General features: G+C 41.3%; 1 protein-coding gene across 1 annotated transcript in view; it reads right to left on the minus strand.

Moving 5' to 3' along the window:
* The window catches only part of TYR (tyrosinase), a 51,719-nt gene that overhangs the window by 19,100 nt on the left and 7,430 nt on the right, over positions 1 to 25,189 (minus strand). The window contains exons 2-3 of the mRNA XM_009510902.2: positions 21,770 to 21,986; positions 11,990 to 12,137 (exon numbers count right to left, since the gene is read on the minus strand). Of these exons, the coding sequence (XP_009509197.2) occupies positions 11,990 to 12,137; positions 21,770 to 21,986 (365 nt within the window). The remainder of the gene's footprint in view (positions 1 to 11,989; positions 12,138 to 21,769; positions 21,987 to 25,189) is intronic.

Here is a 25,189-nt window from a genome sequence, read left to right on the forward strand (position 1 = left end):
ATGTGCAGATGACATCAAGCCCCTTACTCATTCAGCCACGTTGACATTGGCTGCAGGCAGCCTCCTAAAGTACCATTCTTTGGATGAGGTATAATAAAGTGCACCATGCTGACACCTTCCTACCCATTACAAAGTACCACCAGAGCTGGGGAGCCATGTGGTGCCTGAGGATCTTGGCACAACTCTGCCTTACCATCCCACTACAAGCATCTGTACTTCCTTCCATCTCCTTTCCAGCACTGCACAAACTGGGTGCTTGGAAAGTGTTGGATAAAGAAACCAAGAGGGAGAGAGATGGGAAAGGTATAGTCCCACACAACCAATCCCTGCTAAGAGATAATGAATGCCACTTTCTTTGCCCATGTCCTGCTTTGTTGAAAGTTTCAAGGTTACTGCAGCTGCTGAGGTTATGAGGTATTTTTAATATTCCCTCTACCAATGTGATTTAGAGCAGTTTTTATCTTATCTTTAAAATGCCTTCAAAACCTCTGTAGGATTAGGGAAAGAGAAAGGGTCTTCAGCCTTTCCATCTGAAACTGTTCCTCTTTATGTCAAACAATTTAAATATACATAGCCATTTGGAGAAGATGCAGTTGGATCTCTCATTGCTACTTAGCATGCTCATTTGGGTGCAGAGGGCTACACAGCTTCCAGTCATTGCGTCAATAATCATGTAGTGCTCCAAGTGTTTCTCTTCTAGAATAAAAGAAGCAGCAGCTCCTCCAACCTCTGTTGTGAGAAATTACTCCTCAGACACCTGACTCCTGCAGAGGATTCAGACAAAATAATCCTGAGCAGAGATTGCTGCTGGTGGTGTAGGACCAAGTGCCTATCCTCTCTCAGAGAGAGCTGCTGAAGTCCTGCATTTCTACTCCGCATTTGCTGTGCTGATTTCCATGAGACACACTGCAAAATGCCTAACTCTTTCCAGAAAACCCTACAGCTGCTTGGGGCTTTGACCCCACTGCATATAAGCCTGGGGCATAGCTCCTGCACCACAAAGCCTAATCTGCTGGGCAGCCCTGTAACCCACTTTCCCAGTCAATGAACCTCACAGAACCAACAAGTGCTGAGCCCAGCTTGTATTTGATCAGTTGATGATGGATTACAACATAAAAAGCTTTATTCCTACTGGAAAAGTAGATAATCGATTAGCTGAGCATGACATATTGCTCACAACACTAAAGACAGGAGCTGGGTGTTGGAAATTGTGGAGGAATCTGTGCAGAGGAATGTCAGTATTCTCTAGTGTAGGACTAAGTAGGGCCTCGTTGTAACCAAGTTATGGGCAAAGAAAGCTAACTCCTGCGGAAGCTTATTCTGCACCTATGCTGGAAAGAAATGGTGAGTTTAGGTGAGGCTTAGCTGGGCTGAGATTTGGTCAGATATCTGATCTAAACTCTTTCACTCTTCTTAGTCAAGCCAGCCTCTGTTTTACAACAACAAAGGCCAACAATAACTTTTCCTAGCTGCAAGAGAGACATTCTTGTTCCTTAAAATAGCTGTCACCGTGTGTGGTGTTACACCCCTTGCTGTCAAATCAGGGCAATTTTTGGCTAGAAATATTTGTTTCTCATTCAGATTTAGGTCTCCAATGCTGTCCAACATTGTAAAATCCAAGATATAAATGAGACATGATGGTGTTTCCTGTGTGCTTTGTAAATAAGGAAATACAAATGCAACCATGTATTGCATGGGAAAAAGATTTAACATTTGCTGGAGCATATAACCTGTGTTAACTTTCTCAGGTTCATCTTTGCCATGGTTTACAGCTAACAGGAAAACATCACCTGAAGTAAGAGATAGTACAAATGCCAGCTGCTCCAAAATTTAGTAACTAGTTTCCCCTAAAGAGAAAGATAACAAGCAGATTAAAATGGACTGCTGTGGAGGTAGCTGGACTGACTCTGTGTAATCCACTCCTGTGCTCTGTAATTCAATTCTTTTGAGACTGAGAGATTGTCATTATTGAGGTTCACAAGGGCATGTAATATATAAATCACATCTACGGTGGCAAAGTGATAATTTCTTTTGATGAATAGAAGGTAGCTACACGTGGGTGAGAAAAGTACCATGTTTTCCTGTGATTTTTTACAATTTGAACAATTACAGTAGCTATTATTGCAGAAATGCCGCAGGAAGGAAACTCAATGCTATGCTAGCTGTCTGCATCAGAGCTTGTCTTGATCGCTGTGTCACAGAAAGAGCTTTCTCCTCCCCCAGCGTTAAGAGAATAGGTGAAGACTAACCATGCGGCTTTTGCCAAGTTTCAGGGAAAAGTAACCTTTCTTTTTAAAAACCACTAATCACTTGCATAATATGTAGCGTACAAAGTGATCCATTCTATAACTGCGTTGGCTGGACTAAAATCTTGCAGTAAGAGTGATATGAAACATGCACTTTAAATGGGCCTATTTGAACTGAACCTCCTATATTATTAATTTTTAAGAGCAGAATGGATCATTACAATCATATAACCTGAATAATGAAATAGCAGGTGAATTTGCCAACTACTATATTTCACATATAATCCAGAAGATGTCTGTTTAACTTTCCTCTTGCTGTTGCCCAAAGCAAGGTGGATCAGCAGCACTGTAGGTTTTATGCATGCTTAATCAATAAAAAGAACATTCATCTCCAGAGCCTGTTCCTTGTCCTTATTTCTCTCTGTCTCTGATTCTGTATGATCTATCAGTGGATTGCTAGAGGACTTATTTAAGAGTGTGGGTTACTTTCGACGCAGATGCAATCTCAAGTGTACTATACAGACTCAGCCTCTATCTGTCCAATGGGCAAAGCAGGGAGTTCTGGAGAAGCGCTGCTCTAAACCTATATTCCTTCGCTTTTGCTTCTGGCCATCACTCTAGCCATGATACGGGCCAGACGGACCTGTGGAGTGACCCTCCAAGGCAGTTCCTGCATCCCTTTGGGTGCTTTGCAACTGCAGTAACAGGAACTGCCCAGCATTACTAAAACAGATGTTAAGAGTCCAGCTTCAGCATCTTGCTGTATGATTTGCCTTTCAGCCCCAGACATGGGGATATCAAAAGAGAGATACTGGGGAGCTGTGTTTCTCAGCAACACCCCAGCCTTCCCACTTACACTCTGTTTTCCATGGATATATTTTTGTGGTATTTTGCAGTAAATGTGAACTCACTCTACCCACACACTGAGCCCACTTTGAGTGAGTCAGCTCCATCAAACAAGCTGAGTAGCTCTGGTTAACATGCTACTAAGCCTGAGAGGTTAAGCGGGGAAGGTTAGCAGCTCCGGTTCTGTGCAAATCGAGGGCTCGTGGTAACAGAGGGAGCATGTGTCCTCCCGCACATTTGTAGACATCCCCAAGGGGAAACAAAATTAAGACAAATCCTTCCTTGCTTTCATTTCTAAAAATTTCCATGCTTGAGTTTCCCACTCCAGTACTGATCTGCTCTGTATGTCACACTAGTGTGCCAATACAGCTTGTGACCAAAGTCACTCCTGGCCCACCCTCATATGCAAAGCTCTGCTGGAGAGCAGTTTTCTTCCTCTGATGTCACTCCTGGTAAAACAGACCTGGCTTCTGTGATACCGGGTCTTCCAGCACAGAAGCTCCTGGTAATGAAGTGATTTTGTTAAGCATCAGAGAAGGGTGACAGCTGGGCTACCCTGCTTCTGTGCTGCAAAGCCTGCTGGTGGGACATAGCTGTGCATGCTGATCAGGGCTTTCTTCCCAGTAGGGGCCATATAATACATGCAAGGCAGGGAGAAGAGGTCTGATAGGCAACTGCCACCCAGGATGCATTGCAGAAATGTAATTAATTCCCCCAAGAGCTTTGGAGGTGTGGAGGTAACTTTCCCAGACTCAGTTTTATTACATACACAAGTAACGGGACATAGCTCCTTACATTACCTGTGTTGTGGGTGTTTTTATTACAGTAATTTCTGAACTTGAGTTTAAATGAACCCTCTGTGCTAAGTACTGTGCAGAGATAAAAAGGAGCATTTTGAGTGGACTCATTTAATCAAAAGACAAAAAAGTGCCTCAGCAGAGATGTTTGCAGCTGAGCTGGTCACTAGTCAGTGACTCTCTGACTGTAATTTCTACTGACTATAAGTGGGGCTTAAAAGGGGATGTCTGCATTATAGCTCAAGAATAACACAGCTTAGCCGGTGCTAAAAGTGTGTTTCCTTAGAGCAGTTCTGTAGCTGTGGCTCTGATGCAGGTCTACAGGTTAACCGGTAATTAAGGTGTGAGCAGGTCATCAGCTCCAATGCTGATGCTCTCACTAGCCAAGCTGCCAGGGGACAGCAGAGCTCCCTGGGACTGGCGGACTAAGGTCTAAGGTAGTCTCCTACACAGAGCGCCTCACTAGTCACAGCCCTACAGATAAAACGGTTTATGGGGTCTCCTTTGGATGTTTTGCTACGGCTCCAGAATCACCACATTTCGGTGCTTCTCCAGCCATCTTTGGCTTCCTGCTGCCTTGCCTGTCTGTATCTAAAGTGGGTTTTTTCCCCTCTTTATGCATCTTGCATGCATTCAACATATGCATATAGTCCCACTGAAACCATACAGCCCTCCACTGTTACCATCTCACCCCTTCCATCTCTGCTGCATGGTGAACAGGGTTCAATTATTTTGTGCAAAGGCACTTTATAATACAGATGTTTAATTCCAAAAGACAGCCTAAAAGTTATGGACATGCATCCTGAGTAAGAAATGACTGTCACACCCACCAGCTTCAGTGAGGTTTCACTCCGCTGCCAGATATCAAAAGCTTTTACAAGGTGAAGTGGTATTTGGGAGCATTATGAGCTGTCCTGCTACACACCATCATCATCTCAGCTCTGTTCTGGAAATGGTGCAAAACACACCTAGGTCAGGAGCAAATCTCAGGGGTTTCTCTCATAAAAGCTGTACTTGCTTACCCCTGGGCATAGCAATAGCCCAGTGATGTTCATGCTTTCACTGAGTGGAAGGACTTTAATCATAGAACCATAGAATCATAGAATGCTTTAGGTTGGAGGTGAAACCATGTTTCACCTTCATGCCAGGGTTAATTATGGAGATGACTTCACCTCATCAACTGCCTTTATGCAGGCATTTGGGAGGGTGCAGTGCTGGGCACACAGACTGAGATCCTGAGCTGACACGATGCAGAAGCACTGTGGGTTTACTGTTACTGTGGGAGGAGGTGTATTGCTAATGGCAGCCTCTTGACCTGCCTCTGTCTAACAGATTTCATGTGGCTCCAGGTCATAGTTCATTCAGCTCCAGAAAAATATAACTTCTAGGTTGTGTCATCACTTTTTGCAAACACCTCAGAAATCAGTAAGTCTCACTGTGCCCATATCAAAGGAGGAAATTAATCTTATGCTTAGTGTTTATGCATTGACTTCTCAATTTTTACATGGCTTTATTACTAGCTGATATATCATTGTACTACAATCTCCATCTCAGCTGTGCTTAAGTCACTTGTTTTGGTGTCTCTAAGTTTCCATATACCAAGTGGGGATAATACTTCCTAGGCCGCATGTTTGTTTATGTTTTCTCCCACTGGAGACAGTTCAGGTAAGGAACGAATCTTATTTCATTTATTAAACAAGTCTGGAAACCTAGTGTTGCCTTACAAGAATTTCTAATTATTCTTTTTGAATGCTTTCACTCTAAATGTTCCAAATTCTTGAAGCAAATAGTTTTTAACTGCTAAAAAGAGTCCTTGTTTCCTGTCAACATTTCAAAACAAGAGAAAAACTTGGTTTTTCTAGTGCCATTTTTTGGTTTAAAAAACCTGAGATGACATTTAAGAGAAAATGAAAATGTTCTGTTTCAGAAACAGAGTAAAAATAAGAAGCTTTTATTTTGACATCTCCTGGGAGTGAAAATCAAATTTCCTCTTGTTAAAATATTTTCCAACAAAATCACTTTTGACACGATGCTAACTTTTTTTTTTTTTTTGGAGTGGAAGGGGAAGGGACTGGCATGAAGATGTGTATATTGAGTCCACAGGTACAGAAAGTGTCCATAAAGTTGGCTTAGGAAATGAGGCGCGGCTGGCATACAAATCAGGTTCCAATATATTGTTTAACAGATTGTTCCATACATGTTTTTCAGTTTAACACTTTATTGATAAGCAATGCAGTAAGGAACATTTTATTGTTAGATCCTCAGATAAGCCAGAGTCTGGCATTTCCTAAAGCTCCCAGCTCCAGCCTGCCACTGAAGCAGAAGGGGTTATTTTAGCATCCTGCAGAGGAGTCTGTGGCAGCTGATGCTGCTGAACAGCAAAGAGACATTTGCCTTGATCAGGCACAATTAGTGGCATTTTCATTGGGCTCTGAAGCTGATGTGTAGGAGGGTTTCTCCTGCACCCGCTTGGAAGTGTGCATGTACGTAAGTGGCTTTAAATGAGAGTGTCTCCATTTCCTACGTAACCTAATGCTTGACTTGGATTTCTTTTAGCAGAGTGTTTGTGCAGACACACAAATACACAGCCCCCACCCCTGAAGGTTTTCACCTGGGAAAACATAATCCAGGAGTGCAGCACAGGCTGGGATCCACCTGGCTGGAGAGCAGCTCTGTGGAAAGGGACCTGGGGGTCCTGGTGGACAGGAAGCTCAACATGAGCGAACAGTGTGCTGCTGCGGCCACGAAGGCCAACAGGAGGCTGGGTTGCATCAAAAAGGGCATCGCCATCAGAGATAAAGAAGTTATTTTCCCTCTCTACTCAGTGCTTGTCAGGCCACACCAGGAGTCCTGTGTACAGTTCTGGTCCCCGCTTTACAAAAAGGATGTGGACATGCTGGAAGGGGTCCAGAGAAGGGCCACCAAGATGACCAAAGGACTGGGAAGCTGCCATACAAGGCTAGGCTGGGAGAGCTGGGTTTGTTCAGCCTTGAGAAAAGGAGGCTTAGAGGGGATCTAATCACCACGGACCAGTACTTAAGGGGTAGCTACAAAGAAGATGGAGGTTCCCTTTTTACACAGAGTCCCATGGGACAAGGGGGAATGGACACAAGTTGCTCTTGGGGAGATTCCGACTGGACACCAGAGGGAAGTTTTTCACAGTGAGGACAGTCACCATTGGAATAATCTCCCCAGGGAAGTGGTTGACTCGGCCACGTTGGACACCTTCAAGAGTCGGCTGGACAGGGTGCTGGGCCACCTTGTCTAGACTGTGCTCTTCCTAGAAAGGTTGGACTAGATGATCCCTGAGGTCCCTTCCAACCTGGGATTCTGTGATTCTGGGATTCTGTGATTCTGTGATTCTGTAATACTGTCTCTTTGACACAAGGATTTAGTCCTGTGTGATAGCAAGCAAAAGAGTAACTGAAGCAACAAAATCAGCATAGGGATGTCCAGCTGTCTCTTGTCATTGCCATTTCATATGATTGTAAATGAAGCAATTGCTTTCTCCTATCAAACCTCATGGTGCTTTGATACATGAGACCCATAGACAGAGGCTAAGAATGTCCCAGGCTCTGTGCAGACCAGTGCAATTAGACAGTCCCTTAATGACAGAGCTTATAATATACACATAGGACAAAGGACAACAGATGGATACAAACAGATAGGAGGAGAACTAGGCAGCCATGCAGAGGGACTGCAATGGTCCACCCACCAAGTGAAGGTTTTATCTTACTAATGCCTGAGCCTTTCTGCAAAGAAAGAATGATTGAATCTGTGGATGTATAAGGTAAAAAATTCCCAGCCAGGACGAGTATGGAGGGACTTGTCTGAATGCCAAATAGATGTAAGATAGAGATTCATACCATGAACTTATTGAAGAGGTGAGAGAGTTCCTCAGCAATGAAAAAGGGATGATTTGGGGATGGGCAGTGAAGGACCTTGAAAAGAGAGACCAGTTCATCTGATGTGACAGAGAATAAAGAAATGGTAGAAGGGTACGAACACAGAGGAACAACTGGTCAGAACACTGGGTTAATGCAGTGATGGTTGCAACAGAATTCCAAGCTGTTCAGTTACTCATGAAAGCTGGAGAAAAAGGTGCCGTAGTGGTGGCACTGCTAGAACTGACAATCCGGGTCAAGCTGTACAAGTAGTCTAACAAGTCTACCTTTTAGAGATGCAAGAGACTGAAAGTCTACACCTTGTTGTGTTACTCCAGAAAATCAGTTCTAAATTGCTTGTTCTAAAATCAGGGCCTCTGAAAGTCGTTCATATTATGGTAATAAACCCTGTCCTTTACTGCACAACTTATAAATGAGATGAGACTGGGGCCCAATTGCTGTAGCTGCTGTACAGGTATAGAGTAGTATGGAGATCTTTAATGGCAACTTATTTTCCCCAATGCTATTTAGTTTTTCTTGCAGTTTTTGAGGGGAACTGTTGGGGTGGGACATGAAGTCAAAGAGGGGAGAGGTACAGAACAAATAAGAAGAAAGATTGAAGAAAAATTCAAAGGGCAGGGAGAAGCAATGATGATAATATGTGGCTATAGGGATGGAGGGGCTGAAAAGTTGACAAAAAGGAAAGAGTTCCTTTTCAGAGCGAACACCCTAGTGAGCTCAAGGGAACTGTGGGACGTTGCTTTCACTGCCTGTGCAGCTGCTCCTTCCAGCTTGAGTGAATTGACTCCCCCCTTGTTATTCCCTTGTGCTGACTGTAGAGCATATCTGAATAGCAAAGAGATTTGCAATTAAGAGAAATGCTTCATAGAGCTAAAAAAGCTCTCATTTTTGCTGAATGTATATTTTATTGCATCTTTTTTTTTTAAGCCATTCAATTAACAATTAATAATTTTCAGGGTGGTCACCTGCTTTTACCAAGCACCGAGCTCTGATCTCTAGGTCTTCTGGCTAGCATATAAGAAGGCAAAGAGCCTGATTTATCATTGCCAAGAAAATTGTTGCTTGGGTACCTTCATACTTCTGCATTGCTGAAGGAGAATAACCTAAATAAAGCAGAGCATTTGCAAGTAAACACTTTGCTTTTCACCTGAGGGATCTTCTCAGCTACACCTCTGCTCCGTCCATCCTTCCATCATTTTGTGCATCAGGCCTGGGTAGGAAAAGCTGGGGGTAGCAGATGGGAGGCTGACTGTTGCTCAGTTTGGAAAGCAGCTCCTAACATTTGGCTCACACCTGTCAGCAGACTCCGTATACACTTGTTTATCCTCCTCTGTACCATATGTTTCCATGTAAAATCAGTTCCAATGATCTATTGCCTTACTTCTATCACTCCTATTATGGTCGTAACTGAGCATTTCACAGTCGTTAATGCATTTACCCTGACAGCGTCCCTGTTGCGTAGGCATCTAATATCACCCACTTTACAGATGGGTTAGCTGAAGCTCAGATCAACAGCTCCTCAAAAGTCTTGTTGAAATCAATGGGAGGGAAACACACCTCCAGGAGATGTGAGTTTGGAAGAGCAAATTACACGCTCAGTTTCACCCAAGGAATTTGCAGTGGAGTGAGGAATCCCTCTTCTGGGTCCTACATGGATGCTCAAAGTGCTGGACCATCCTTGATTTTTTGACACAGAACTGTTCCCTGCCTTTGTAAAACCCAGCAGACCTGCGGTTGCTGGTGTCCAGTCTTTTTACACCCTTTGCCAGTAAGCCCCCATCTCACAACTCTCCATGTCCTCATCAAGACTTGGAAGAGATGCTGTCCTCAGCAGAAGATTTAGTTAAAAATTTAGTTAAAAGCCCATTGGCCCAAAGTAGTGACAGCAATCAGCTCAGAAGTGTTCTGCCCAAATGAGAAATGTTGGTATGGAACAAAAAAAAATTGCTTCTGCTGCTGTGGAGACTGTTTTTCCTATTTCCTCTATTCTTTGTATTCTTGCTTGCCTCTCAGAAAAGAACTTCTTTGCAGCCCTTCAGATTTAAAGTTTATGTAGGAGAGGAACAGGGTTTTTTTAAATGTACTGTACGTACCTATCAGTCACCTACTTATTAATTATAACTAAAAGCATGATTAATCTGTCATGGATAAGGCTGCTAAGTAACCCTAATCATGCTAATGCATTTCTGTCACTTATACAAAAGGCAGCATTATTATCAGTTTTTACATCCGTGTGTACTAAAGCCCATATATACAGCAGCTGCAGAGCACTGCTAACGTTCTTCATGCCACAGATGGGATGCGGTTGCATCACCGATATCTGTATTGCCCCCACCGTGCCTGTGCAGTGATTATTTTCCTCAACACTAGCAGGATTTAAAGATGTTACATTTTGCAAATAATTTTGCCTTTTAAAATGGATAACAACTGCAGTTATGAAAAGTATTTCTGGGGGCTCATAATGCCTATGACTGAAATTCCTCTGTGGGAGGGGTCAGCATGAAGATCAAGGTGCTACTTAAACCCTGCAACGAGTGGGAGCTAAGAGATGCGTAGGTCTTATGCAAGTGTGAATGTCTAAGGAAAACAATCCTTTTGATATTGCAGAGCATAATGCTTTCCCTTATGTGTTCCTTTTCTCTAAATATTCAATTGATCCTTTTTTTTATTAGTCTAATGTTGGAAAGTTAATTTCCAGGTGCCAAACTAGAAATTTGTAACCACACCTGAAACCTTTGTGCATCCATCCTGTCGAGCAGTCAATGGGTGGATATACTAAATCACAGCTAAGCTACACTGTTTAACTTTAAAAATGTTCTGAAGAAAAGGTTTTCACAGCAAAGAGGTACAAAACTGACACCTCCAGGATGCTAATTATACCCTATGGCATTAGAAGCAGAAGACGTGGGTCACCCCGTGGAAGGAACCATTCCGCTGATGCCTGGGTGACCTGCTTAGACTTGATGCCCTATTCCTGGATGGGTAAAGTATGAAGAATACAATTATTAGGCTCATTAAATATATAAACTGAGGAGATAAAGCCCAACTTCAAATTTGTCTTTTACACCGACTAGCTTTTTGTTTAAATATGATAAAGTTTCGTATGAGAGTTTTGGTGTGAACTGCCTGAAACTAAAGAACTTCAGTGCAAGATGATGTCTGCAAGATGTAATCTGCAGCCCTCCTGTGCTGCGTACCTCAGTGACCCAAATAAAGAAACCATTTTGGTTTTCATCTGAATAAGCGCCTTGCTGCATGCAGGCACGGTCTCAGTCAGTAGGTATCTTAGCATATAAGTTTGTGAAAGACTCCCAGAAGCTTGTACAGGGTAATAGTTGTTTTGTTCTGAGCATTGCAGTAGCCAAGTCATGGTCAGAGCCTGGTGGGAAAGTAGAGCAAGTTGGTAATTTAAACTGCTCCAGAACAAGTTTTGGGTTTGCGGTTTTACAGTCCTTTGCTTAGCTAACTTTTTTATAGCTCTTTAGTCATCAGAGTTTGGTGTAATGCAGTCCACAGTAAATTGATTGTAGCCATTTGCATATATTATAGTGACACAGAAATTTTTAAGGTCAATATTAAATTTTGGAATGCTGTCCTTAACATGGCAATTTCACTATTTTCTTGCAAAAATGTGCTCCTCTACCCTTTCTTATTAATAAACATGATATCCTTCTGTTTGCTTTCCTTTCATTCTGCACAGCTGTACTCTTTCATCAAGAGACAGTCACAGTTTTGTTTATCACACTGAAATATGAATTTTTTTCTTCTTTATTTATGAATAGCACGTTTGGATTTTCCTTATGGAATAGAAATTAAAACAGCACTGACATTTAGAATGTAAAGGAGTTGCTCCAACTGATTATAGTTGTGTTAAAATGAGTCACGCACTTTTGGTCCAAACTTCCTGACATACACATCCATATATATTAATCACTATGACATCATTGGAGAACTATTTTTACCTTGGTAATAATAGCTGAATGCATTTGTCAACTTTTCAAATTATATTTAATCCAGTGAACATACAGACAGGTTAGGAAAGATGCTCTCAAACCATAGCAGAGCTCAATTCTACATGTCTGAAAATGCTGTGCATGTAATGGTATGTAAAATATTTGCAGTTTTGGAACGTAGGTGAAAAGCACACTGTAAAAACACAAAATAAATTAGGTTTATCAAGAAGAAGTCAACTCACCTGTCAACAAATGCATGGTGTAGTACAAAGATAGGATCATTTGCAGAGCCTTGTACTTGGGACATGGAGCCATTCATGTAAATGTGAAGTGCGTTATGTAAGCCACTTTGAGATATGTTTGATATTGCAGTCCGTGGATCAGCAAAGCCTGTATATTCAAGAGGAAATCATATGCTGACATGGCAATGCGTATAATTCTTTTCCCAGTAAGACTGAAGATCAAAGTACCTACTTTCACTTCATTTACGTTCAGCTTTTTAGACAAGGGCTTAAGAAAACAAGTAAAGGAGTGTTAATATATTTCAAAGGCATAGCAAAGATGAAATTAGAATAAGCTAAATTAGAACTCCTGCCATGTACTTAATGCAGCATGTCAGAGAATGTACTGCTTAATTTCTCCGAATTTTTAAATATCTTTGTCCATTTTGTCTGGCCTTTAAAAGGCAACGTCATCCCTGCAGACATTTATGCATGTACATTTATTTGTGTTGAGAAAATTTATTCATTTATTTATTCATTTATTTTCTCTGTACTTACAGGTTTCTAAGATAAAACAAGATATTTTTTCTCCTCACATACTCAGTCGTTTAATATTGTCGCTATGGAACATGTTCTTTTATTGATAGGAGCCAGTACAACACAAGCTATAACCTTTACAAAAGAATTTGGTAAATAATCAATAATCTTCCACAGCCAGACTTACAGGATGAACATCTGTGGATTGCTCTTATTTTGGAGGGCATTTAAAATATGGGCTTTGAGAAGAGGTCACACAGAGCAACCCCCAGTAAGAAATGCTGGAAGATGGGTCTATATATCAGGTTTTATTTTTTAGTAGCCTGTCCATACCTCAGCTCTGACGTTGGTAGCCCTTCTCAGCATTCTCACAGCCAAGCTTCCTCCCTACTTGTAAGGACTCCTAATAAAAGTCAACTCAAGCATCCGATGCTTCTCTGCGATTTTCCAGGAAGTGAATCTCCCAATAGTCCTTCTGTTTCGTGCTGTGACTCACATCACGGGGCAATATCTGTCTTTACAAGCTGGGTTCCTTTTGGAGGAAATCTAAAATGTGCCAACCACCAGCGGGTGCCCAGTTCATGGGACTGAACTAGAGCGAGTCTGAAGGAACCCCTTCCCTGTCAAAACCCTCATGTATAACAAGGAGGTCAGGTCCTCAGAGCAACTGCTTTGCTCTTTGGATTTGCTCCTCTCTGAGTTACACCAAGTATTAATTGACACATGGCTAGAGATGCCATATGAGAAAAGTCATACCCTGCGCACTTGGAAACCTGAGTTTTACACCTCACTGGGACTCCAATCTTTTGTGTGAAATGATTGCATCTCTTTGTGACTCTAAATTCCCTCATCAGGCTTTGCCTTGTCTGGTAACCTCTTCAAACAATAGAAAAGCTTCCAGCGTAAAAACATTGATAATTATAATAAGGATCAAATCATAGCTGTGGCATCTAGGAACCAATATACCATAATAACCATTTATCTTTCTGATTGTAATAGTATCACAAAGATTCTGAGAAATTCAAGGGAAGTCAGAGGAGAAAACATAATAAAGACAGCTGGAGGAGGTAGTGGTAGCTTATGATGAAAACTGTAAGACTTCCAGGTGGACTGAGCCTGGATTTAGGAGAGAAAGAGGAAAGTGTTGATGTCTATAGGTAACGGCAGGGTTTAAGTACGTCATTGTGGACCAGGATTATTGAAACACTGCCTGGTGACATAAACAACAATGGGCAGAAGTGCTCAAAGGAAAAAACTTGCCCACAGAAATTTGCCTCATGGTGAATTCTGTGTCACCTAGAGTTCACTCAGGTGAAACAGCAGAATAAAATATTACCAAATGTGCTATGATGAATGATGTGCATCGACAGTCTGACCAGAACTTACAGGAACTGATGGCAACAATTTTGTCCTCTTTGTTGATGGCCACAGCGGGTGATCATTGGGATCAGTTGATGTAGCAATACTAGGAAATTTAAGTGAATATTAAATGAAAATGCTCCGTCTGTATATTTTTCTGAAGTAACACTTCCACTTATATTTATTCACTTATAAACAGAAGTATGTTTAAGATAGACTTACACCAAAGGCTAGCTGTTCTGTGTCGGACTTGGGATACTTAAAATTCCTAAATGCATTGCAAACACTTGATCTAATAATTCATTAAAAAATATACAGAATAGTTACTTTGGCTCTGCACAACTTCTCATGGAACATCTGCACACAAGCAATTAATCTTAATAATCAAAACCTCTCTAACTGGGAGAGCTTTAGCAACCTCACCCTCCAGCTCCCAGTTAACTGGGGTACATTCTGTCAGTGTCAAAATTGGTACCATGTTTAATCATGTGCATGGCAAGCTCTAATATCTGATTTCTTGTTATGGAAACTCCATATAAGTTGTAAAGTTAGCAGGAATAAAACCACAATGTGGTGTCACTTTATTTTATTAGCCTGGGTCTTATTCTTTTCCCTCAGACTTTTAAAAGACTTCAGGAAAACCAGGTGTTCAGGATAATATTAAATTGGGTAGAATGAATTCAAAAGAATATGTGGAAACATGAGAATTTTTTCAGAGTACAGGAAACTTCACTGCATTGGCTGCAGTAAAATCACCTCTACAGAAAATGTAAGGCTACAGATCTACAACTGCAGTGACCTGAAATAAGAGCTCCCTGCTTCTAGATAGGGGGACTCCACTTTCCCCACCTGCCTCGCCCCATGCTGTGCCTTCCCATGCATTAACTGAAGCGCTTGTCAGTCCTTCTGTGAACTGATTTAACTCACTAATCTGTCAGAAAACTACCCTGGACTTCGGGATCTCGGGGTTTTTTCAGGCTACTGAGACACAGTATCTCATGCAAGGATACGATGAGAACCAGTATTGGTACCAAACAAAGAGGGAGAGAAATTGACTGCTGGATGGAAGAGCTTGCATAGAGAAGAAGGGCTGTTCCCATTGGCAAGGAGCTCTTAAATCATCTGGCCACTATAGGAAGCTGTAGCATCCAGACATCCTTTTAAACCCCCATTTAATTATGGTACATTAGAAATAGCCATTGAGACATACATCACTGAAGTGAATGGAATTTTTACCAGTGATTTCAATGACAACAAAAATCACATTTTTAAAAGATCATAGACCTAATGCTGCTGCTTCTGATAGCACTGTAAATCAGCTACAGTGATTCAGTGGATTTGCAGTAGCTTCACTGGATCCAGGTCAAATTAAATCAGATGGATATTTAGTCCAAAGTTTATTATAGGAGCAGCTAAAGATGCCACTCACAATTAAAGCTGCTTGACAGTTTATAGGATGATATATAGGTGGTTCTCATTGAACACGAAGTTGGGTCAGGTGTATGTCTTTTAATAGAGTATTTAATTATATTAACTGTGGATTTTACAATCTAATAATGGAGACCACAGAAGCCCACGTACAATCAGTCAAGTGCAGAGCTTTATATACTGAAAGCAGGCTGTGTTTTCCTTAGTTGCGCATTTGCCATTGACTGAAGCCCTGTAAGGACACTTAGCAGAAGGTATGCAGAGCTTGGAGAGCATTAGCAGTGTTCAGTGATACAGGAATGAGGAACCATTCCAACAGTCCTATCCCTTCTGATTATGTTAGTGGACTGCTTAAGATGTGTGGTATCCCTAACATCATTGAGCTATACATAACAATTTTGCAGGTGTTTTTTAACTGCGAAACTGTTTTTCTTAAAAAAAAAATATATCTTTGTATGACTTTCTAAGCCAGTGATTAGGACAGCATGGACTGTAAAGGTCAAATCCTGCTTTGTATGTTGCATGTTGAGGGGATCGAGTGCATCCTGCAGGGGATCAAGTGCGCCCTCAGTAAGTTTGCAGACGACCCCAAGTTGGGCAGGAGTGTTGATCTGCTTGAAGTAGGAAGGCTCTGCAGAGGGACTTGGACAGGCTGGGTGGATGGGCCGAGGCCAATTCTATGAGGTTTAACAAGGTTAAGGGCTGGGTCCTGCACTTTGGTCACACCAACCCCAGGCAACTCTGCAGGCTTGGGGAAGAGAGGCTGGAAAGCTGCCTGGTGGAGAAGGACCTGGGGGTGCTGGCTGCCAGCTGGCTGAGCATGAGCCGGCAGTGTGCCCAGGTGGGCAAGGAGGCCAACAGCGTCTGGCCTTGTATCAGGAATAGTGTGTCCAGCAGGAGCAGGGCAGGGATGGTGCCCCTGTACTTGGCACTGGTGAGGCCGCACCTCGAGTATTCTGTGTTCAGTTTTGGGCCCCTCAGTACAAGAAGGACATTGAGGTGTGGAGCGTGTCCAGAGAAGGTCAACAAAACTGGTGAAGGACCTGGAGAACAAGTCTTCTGAGAAGCATCTGAGGGAACTTGTATTGTTTAGCCTGGAGAAGAGGAGGCTGAGGGGAGACCTTATCGCTCTCTACAACCACCAGAAAGGAGGTTGTAGTGAGGTGGGTGCTGGTCTCTTCTCCCAGGTAACAAGTGATAGGACAGGATGAAATGACCTCAAGCTGTGTCAGGGGAGGTTTAGATCGGATATTAGGAAAAGTTTCTTAATTGAAAGGGTTGCCAAGCACTGGAAGAGGCTGCCCAGGGAAGTGGTTGAGTCTCCATCCCTGAAGGTATTTAAAAGAGCTGTAGATGTGTCACTTAGGGCCATGGTTTTAGTGGTGGACTTGTCAGTGTTAGGTTTACACTTGGACTCAATGATCTTAAGAGCCTTTTCCAGCCTAAATGACTCTATGATTCTGAGTCCAGCTGGCTGATATACTTATACGCACTGTCCCTGAGGATGATTTTTTCTTTAATAAGGATTTCACATTTTAGAGTAGTTCAAGTCAGGTGGATGCATTTACTTCATAACAGGAAGGAAGATATAAGAATTTTAAGGCCATATCCTTGCTGGTCTTTGAAGTTAGTGTTGTTCTTCTGGCTTATGTTCATGGAGTTTTCCTGCCATTGGCAATCTCACAGGAAATTTTTCAGGGTTAAATCTTACATATTTTCTCAAGCAATGTTATTGCTGTAATCCCTCTACAGTGAGGTAGCTGCAAGATCTGTAGAATTTGGCCTAGGGGGCTGTAGTAAATGAAAGTTTGCGATTATCTGATTTAGACCATGTCACCATCTAGTTTTTTTCTTAAAAGAACTCTTGGATAGCTTCACTGTGGTCTGGGCTGAACAGTCTTTATAGTTCTCTGGTAATGACCCTCTGCTTCTTCACAGCACTTTCTCAATGTGCAGCATAAATTTACCCAGAGATTGAGAGTTTAAGCTGGTTGAGGGTTGTTGGCTACAGAATAAAACTTTTTTAATTAGAAGTTTTCTGTTAGCAAACTTCATTTTGAGAAACCATTTTTCATTAGCTATATGGATCACCATGAAAATACTGAGAAGTTTTCCAGATGAAAATCTCTCAGAAAAAAAAGGAAAATGTCCTATTAAAATGAAATTACTTTTTGAAGTGTTTGATGTTTTATTCTATTATTTCATGACAGAACAGCACTAACGATACATAATTGTGACAGACAGTGGAATGCTATGACATGGCTTGACTTGACACCACGTGTCATGAGTTAATTCATGAATAAGGAAAGTGAAATAGAGTTTTAGGTTTTTTTAAAACGTTCTTTTGTCACTTTCTGCAAAACTTAGAAGGCACTGATTTTCATTTGAAGTTGTCATGAATAAAATAATTTTAAATGTGGAATTTGCTCATAAAGAAAAAAACTACAAGTTTTTCAGCCATCTCTTTATTCCTAGGAGGTAGCATTCAAGGTGTCACACCAAAACTAAGCTGCACAAAGAACAAACCCAACTATTTTACTTGCAAGCAGCTAATCCCTTTCTGATCTCAGCTGCTGCTTATAAACTAGACCGATTTTTTGTTCTCTTGTATATATGAAGTGTTCAATGAAGTCAACAGCGTTCCCCAGTTAGGGCCATGATTCACCAAATCCTACTTAAATTAATTGCTTCCACTTCAAGGGGCAACCTGAAAACTGGTTTTAACATGTTTTTCAGTCAGAGCAGAAACTGGCCTGTCCCAGAGTGAGAGGGCAACCTGTGTGCTCAGCCTCAGGGGTCTGTTGCTTTATTGGCTAATATTGACCATTGGTGTTTATGGCTGTTACTGTTCAGTGACATAATTTCTGTCTCTATAGCAGCATTTTCTATCAGTCAAACACAGATTCAGACTGCACTGTTGGCATCTGCTTATAATGATGCTGATACCTACACCTTCAAAAGGTAAAAAGGAATTTCACTCAAGCATGGAAGAGCACAAAATTTTGCCCAGAAGTGGTTCTTTTACATGATCAGTGAACACAGGTGTTTTCCATTACAGCACTAAAACTGAGGAGTAAATCTCACATTGGTGGAAATCAGGAGGCGCTCAACTACAGTCACTGGCTTCATTCTGGTCATCTTTTGTAAGTCTAGAGTAACTCCAGTAAAGTCAATGGACTTACTTCGGATTTTTTTTTGATCTAAAATTTGTCCTTAAGTGTATTGGCACAAACTTGTGTAAAGAAGAACTGAAAAGCTTTTTGCTTAGAAAAGTACATGTTAGAGTGTTAGCAGGTTTGTAAGAATGCCATCACACAGAAGTAGGCACTAGCACAATAAATGTAAGCTGGCAATTTAAGATTGGCATCTGTACACAACAAAACCTAAGAAGGCCATTTGTAAGAAAGAAGCTAACACAGTATAATATATTTTTTTACAGTAAAACTAATTTAAAACATTTCCACAATATTTTTCAACATTAGCCATGTATTCTTGGCTTTGCATTGCAGTTTACTATCTTGTTAGCTAAATAAGTTAGTTGACAGAAACGTTTGTGGTCCTGCAGTGTAAAGTTGAGTGTTGAAATAATTCAGGTTAAAAAATAAAATATCCTCAAAGAAAAAAAAAAGTAAAAAGCTGTCTCAGAATAACACTATGTCTGATGGAATAAGCTCCATCTCCATGATAATATAGATAAATGCCTAGTGAGCCACACCTGGCCCTCACTCAGACAGACTCATCACCAAAAGAGCCTCTTATCATGGAATACTCTGGACACAGCTTCACTCCAGTGATCTCTGGCTATAATGAAATGTTCTTATGGAAAGAAATGTAACATCACTCTTTTGGCCTTTACTCTCTTCCATATCTGCTCTTGGCACTGTAGATCTCCTTTAGCTAGGCTATAAAAGTTAGACAACAATATAGGCTCTGGTAATTGCCCTGGGATTTGGACTATGAGCAAACATGGTCACTTTCTTAACAGGATTTCCCCTGGAATAGGCAGGATCTAATGTTAGGTTGTTTGGGGTTTTTTGGTTTCATGTCTACAGAGCTTCTAAGGAGGGGATATTAGTTGCCTCAGTCTTACCCTAGTGAGCTTTTCCTCACTGTGCTACAGATTCCCAGGCTCCCTCCCCTTGGGTCCAAGGACTCGCAAAGGTCCTCACTGCCAGGAGAGAAAGAGCTGCTCAACCTCTTTTCTTCCCTTTTCAAATCACATATGAGGGGTTCTACAGATGCTCTGAAAGGGTTACGGGGTGTGTCAGGGAGGGCACATCTGGATGGACTGATAAAACAGGCATGCTTTGTCCCTGCATAGAGCTAACTGGATGCATCCAGAAGCCATGCAGCACTATGACCAAGATAATATATGCTGCTTCTGTAGCTACTTAAGGTGTGTGTCTTCTGAATCATATCTGACTTGCATACATCCTCGAGAACATGGAGGTTTTTCCCCAGACTATTGGAAGGACTATCTAAATCACATGAAACCCATTAGACCCTATTGGCGGCAACAATGACATGCCTCATGTAGCATTTGGAGGGCTCCAAATGACCACAGTGTTGAGCTGGAGCTTCATAACCTCAGCTAGGAGAAATATGAACACTATTCAGATTCTGAAGGGTTGTTACACAGAACAAAAGAACGCACTTGGAGGAAAATCTGATCTGGAAGAACTCTTTTCACGTGTAGTGACATTGCCATTATTCAGATTAAAGCATGACCCTCTTCAGGTGTGATTGGCACATGACACTATGATATTAACAAAGACCAGGCATGACTGTGCTTGCTAGCCATGAAATTAATGTGACAAAGCGACAGAAGTAGAGAAAGCGTTCAATAAATTAATCAGACAAAACGCTGATTATGATTTTAGAGATAAAACAACTTCTCCCATGCTCTTCGGGAACTGTAGGTGCTTTCCTGACCATTGTGCAATTCTGTTGAACATCTATGTTATCTCTTCTTTTCAAATAGCTGCTGTCATTTTCAATAGGAAAATGTATCCATTTGTATCAAAGAGGTATACTTGATCTATGGCTCTGTTTAGCTTTCAATTTAGAGTTAGCATGGACAAAAAACAGGTTTTGCCCTTTTTCTGCAAGTATTCATGAATTCTTGTTATTTAATGAGCAGTCAGGATGCTGAAATTTGTGCTTTGTGAGTGAGTGGTCCATTTTGACTGACTTCTCTCTGCATAACTTTCATTTTGACTGTATATAGCTCTGCATAACTTTCATAGGCTGTGCCCTTGCTTTCATTTGCAATACTAGCAGCATGATGGTAGATCCTCATTATTTCTTTACTTGTTTCCTTTAATTCCCTTTTCTCTACTCCTACTATTCCACCCTTTGCATCTATTCACATACTTCATGGAGAAAAATGTGAACAAACCTCTACTCAGTTATGTCACCTTTTTCTTTCCCAAACCCAAGGTAGAAAGCACAGCTATGTCCAGAGCTGGAGTTAATTAATGTCTGGATTCTCTCTTGGCTTCAGCAGGCTCCACATTTTTTACTGTTCTTAGAGCAGAATCAGGTTGACTTCCCCCGCCCACCCCCCCCCCCCCCCCCAGAAAGCTTTATGGCATTCCACACTGCATTAAGAGTAACACTGAACATACTAAAAGCTTTGCTTTCGTATCCTCACACCAACTCCTATATTGCATTGGTTTTGCCCCTGCACAGTTCCTTGCAAGCAAGCCTCTCTGCGACATCAAAAGTAGATAATATTTGGTTCATCTGATATATGATACTGTAGCAATCTTTATTTATAAATATATAAAGTGCTATCCTTGTTTATTAGCAATTTAGCAAAATTCAAAAAAATTGGGTGGATGGACAGTTAAGACTAACTATTCCTTTTAGCAAAGAACCCTTGTTTACTAGCAAATTAGGAACATTCAAAACAGGTTGAATAGTTAGAAAATTAAGGTAAATAAATAAATTATTTTGGAAATCATACTAAGGGTCATTTCTGAGCTATAACTTAATCCCTAATCCTTAGAGTTTGGGGAGAAGTCTGCTATGGAGTTCACAGTGGCACGATGTAGACATAACATGCCAACTGGTAGCACTGCCTTTCACCCTTGTAGTCCAGCACGGCCTCTGGAAGACAGTGGATTCCAGAGCAAACCTGTAGCCCACATGGACAAGGTTATGATCATGTGTAAGCAGATTATTAGATGATCTCCTTTTATGCAGTGCTACATTTCTTTGCTGTGCCTGGTGCTGACTGCAGCAGGAGACAATATGTCCCAACAGATGGATTTAGGGTCTGACCTAATCTATAGTTTCTATTTTCTTTTCAAATGCCTTTAACATGGTTCTTTCTGTCTGTTTTTATTCCGGAATATTTTTTTTTTTGAGTGGTGCTTCATTGAGTCAGCTCAAACTGCCCAGAGTTTAAAGACTCTAACCCCAGGAAGAATCAATTTACAGATGCAAATGGCATAATAGAATAAAACACGTTACCTTCCAAAGTGTTTCGGAAGCTGTAATTGGCCATTTTATCCATGGATCCAGATTCATACTGAGTCAGTGACAGACAAAATTCAACTTCAGCTGAGGATGGGAGCCTTGGGGTCCTTGATTTATCGTTGTTCCCAGGATTTCGCAGTATAGGCCCCTCACCTGTGGCGTTGCATAAAGCCTGTTGGCTGTTGTACTCTTCAGACCGAGTACAAATTACCTGTATAAAACACTTTCTATTAGCAGAGTTGCAACTGCAAAAAATAAAAGTAAACAAAAGAGGTACTTCAATGAATTTTTTTAAAGGAGCAAAGAGAATGTACAATGTGATGTCTGTTGCATAAATATGTATTAATTTTTCAGTTTTCTATGTATGATTTTAATATGAGTTGGCTTGTTTCATAGCAGACACCCCTCTAATACCGTGCATATTTTGAAATAATACACTAGTCTGTATCTGAAACTACCTATGTGGACTAAGGCATCAATTCTCATTTGTACCTTTGAAAACTCGCTGAGGCTAAATTTAGTGTTACCTACCAATGCAGCAGGACACAAACAGAGTTCAATCTGCTGCTGCAGTTGCTAAATGGAGGCTCTTTGGCTTCAGCAGAGTATTGAAAAAAGCCTTAAATGTAGATTTTTTTTCTCCACACACAGTAAGAGTGGGAATTGTTGATTTGGAATATGAAAAAAAAATCTTTTATTCTGAAAATATTTGTTTGTGTTTTGCCAAACTAAATGGGTGCTTAGTTTTACTATGTCTTGGTGATGCTATATGTACCAAATTGGAAAAGATGTTGCCCTACTTCAGAGGAATGTTGTGGGGATGAACTTACATCACCAGCTGAGCTACCGTAGTGACGGGTATTGGGAAAGGGACCTTAAATAGAGAGAAATGGATACAGATATTAAATACTGTCAAAATCCAGTATCGTTTATATAAATGTTCTGGTTTCACAGGCAAAGTCCAGTTACCATGGCATAACAAGTTGTTATTTGTCAGATGATCTGTGGAAGCTGCCAGTCCAGTTTGAGACCCCTGGAAGAGCAATGTAGTTCAATGTAACTTCCAGTGATAGTCAGCTGATTTTGGCTGAGTCAAGCACCTTCCCATTGCCATGGGTTAAAAGTGCCAACACAGACTCTCAGTGTCACTAAGGTGCTGTTCAATATCTTTTTAAGCCACAATAACTTATTTCTTACCTAAGGACGTGGGTCCTCTGGTGACCATGAGCTTTTATAGTAGGTCTCCGTGCATCACCTGCTTGGCCAGTGATCAGAATGAGAGGGAAGAATTTTCTTCATATTTTGGCACAATAAATCTACAGAGAGTTAGCACAAGTGCTAGCTAATATTTCTACGTTATATTCAGTAACTTGGAGTCAGGATGAAGGATGGAGAAAAATGTAATGATACAATGACAAGGGGTGGAAGATCAGCCTAGAGGGTTTGGTGGGTGTGTACTGATGGGTCTATGAAAAATAAACAGAGCCACAGTGGGTCAAAACTCCCAGAAGCTGTTTTGTATCCCCTTCAGGTGAGGCTGAGGCTCTGAACGAAAACTGCTGTGTATTGTTTTGCTTTTCTTCTGAAAATCTCACCAAAACAAATAAAACTCCAAATCACCAGGGATCCCTTCAAAATATAGGACTCTGTGCTCAGCAGGTAATCAATGTGGTTAATGAGAACTGTGTGTGGAGAAAGAACAGGTCTCATTATTGAGTGAGACATCATAGAGGAGAAAGCACATAACACTGACTCTAGGCTTCTTTCATCCTGGAGGTGTACTTCTATTTCATGGACCGAAACAATGAATGAGAAGGTGAGTGAAAGTGATCGCATCTGCTGTGAATGGGATGGAAGAACATGAGATTCTCTGTTAGTGACGGAAGCAAGAGGGAGATAAATTTCACCAGCACTAGCTGTGTACAAATTGCCAGACTGAAGCAACACTTTAGGACAACCTCTGCAGTCAACAGAGAGAGGTACCTCCAGAGCGTGATCCAGCCCTCCTATGCCAGATGTCTGGTAGGTGAGATGACCTTACCTCTAGAGGTGCCTAACTCTCTCCATTGACTAAGTCAATGAAATAAAATGTACAAAAAGAATCAATGCAGAAACTGTCTCTGGACTGCAGTTAGCCAGGGAAATAAAATTAAGTGTGTTCAACTTAATGCTCTGCTTCTGCATTAGGGTGGGATGAATCACACCCTGGAGGCATGGATGTGCCTCTGAAGTGGCTAAAGACAGAGCCAGAGGCAAGTTGCTTTGCTGCCTAACTTTTTAAAGAGTGGAAGGAGATGAGATGAATCCTTTTCTAAGTGATCTGACCACAAATTCACAGAAAATGTATGATGGAGATGGTGACATAACCTAGATTTCTTAACAATCTGGAGTTCTTAAATGATAAGTTTCCTATGAATACGAATCTTATGAATAAATTATTCTCATCTTTTTTTTGAGGAGATAAGAAAGCTTATCAGATAAATTTATCCTTAGAGACTGCTCTGTTAGCTGAAATCCACCCTAGTCTGTTAAAACTACTAAGGTGCCCTTGGAGGCTGTAGATAGTTTTACAGCAGAGTTTCATGTGCACATTCCCCCCAGAAGCTCACCAAGTGGGTCAGTATTGAGAGGGACTGAAGTCAGCACTGTGCCTCCAAGAAGTCTCTTTTAAGAATCTCCACCAAGAAGGGAGAGGCAGAGACAGGGAAAGACCTACAGTTATAAACACAAAGGGTAGCTACGGTGCTGTTTTTCTGATGGTTTTGCGTTGCTGAGAGAGTTTATTCCTGTTAGAAGGGAAATAGGGGGATGATTCAGGCTGATGGAGATGTTCTAGTAATTTGTTTATAAAAATGCACAATCCTACATCTCTAGAAGTGCATTAGTGAAGAAGGCAAGTGTGTCTTGGCTGGTGAAGCTCAACCCATTTCCCAGTTGGCACTTGGCTCACGCGTGGATTTTCTGTTTAGCTCTGTTTCCTATGGACCTTATCTAGGTCCATACCTTCTGGCTTCTGTGCCCTGCCACGTCCTATCTTTTCACACCCACCCCACTGACCTGGGCATATATCCCCACTGGGTCCTAAAGAGGAATCACATGCTGCCTTCAAGACCGGCTTTTCAGATATTTAGACAGGAAATCTTCAAGCATGAGCTCAAATATATCTAAACAAAGGAACATTTCCCCTTCATTCTGCTTATCCATTTCAGTGGGATTTAATGTATCTGTTAATGTTATGAGGCTTATAAATGGTTAGAGTGCTGATTTTGGTTTTTACTTTTATGTCTCAGAGTAACCCTCATTAACTGTCTGAGTAACAGAATTCATCCTAAACAGAAGCCAGATGCTATAAGGTGTCTGGTAACTCATGGTCAAGAAATGTCAACATAACGGGCACCAATGACCTTCACAGGT

This window comes from Phalacrocorax carbo, chromosome 1, assembly GCF_963921805.1.
Source record: "Phalacrocorax carbo chromosome 1, bPhaCar2.1, whole genome shotgun sequence".
Taxonomy (NCBI): domain Eukaryota; kingdom Metazoa; phylum Chordata; class Aves; order Suliformes; family Phalacrocoracidae; genus Phalacrocorax; species Phalacrocorax carbo.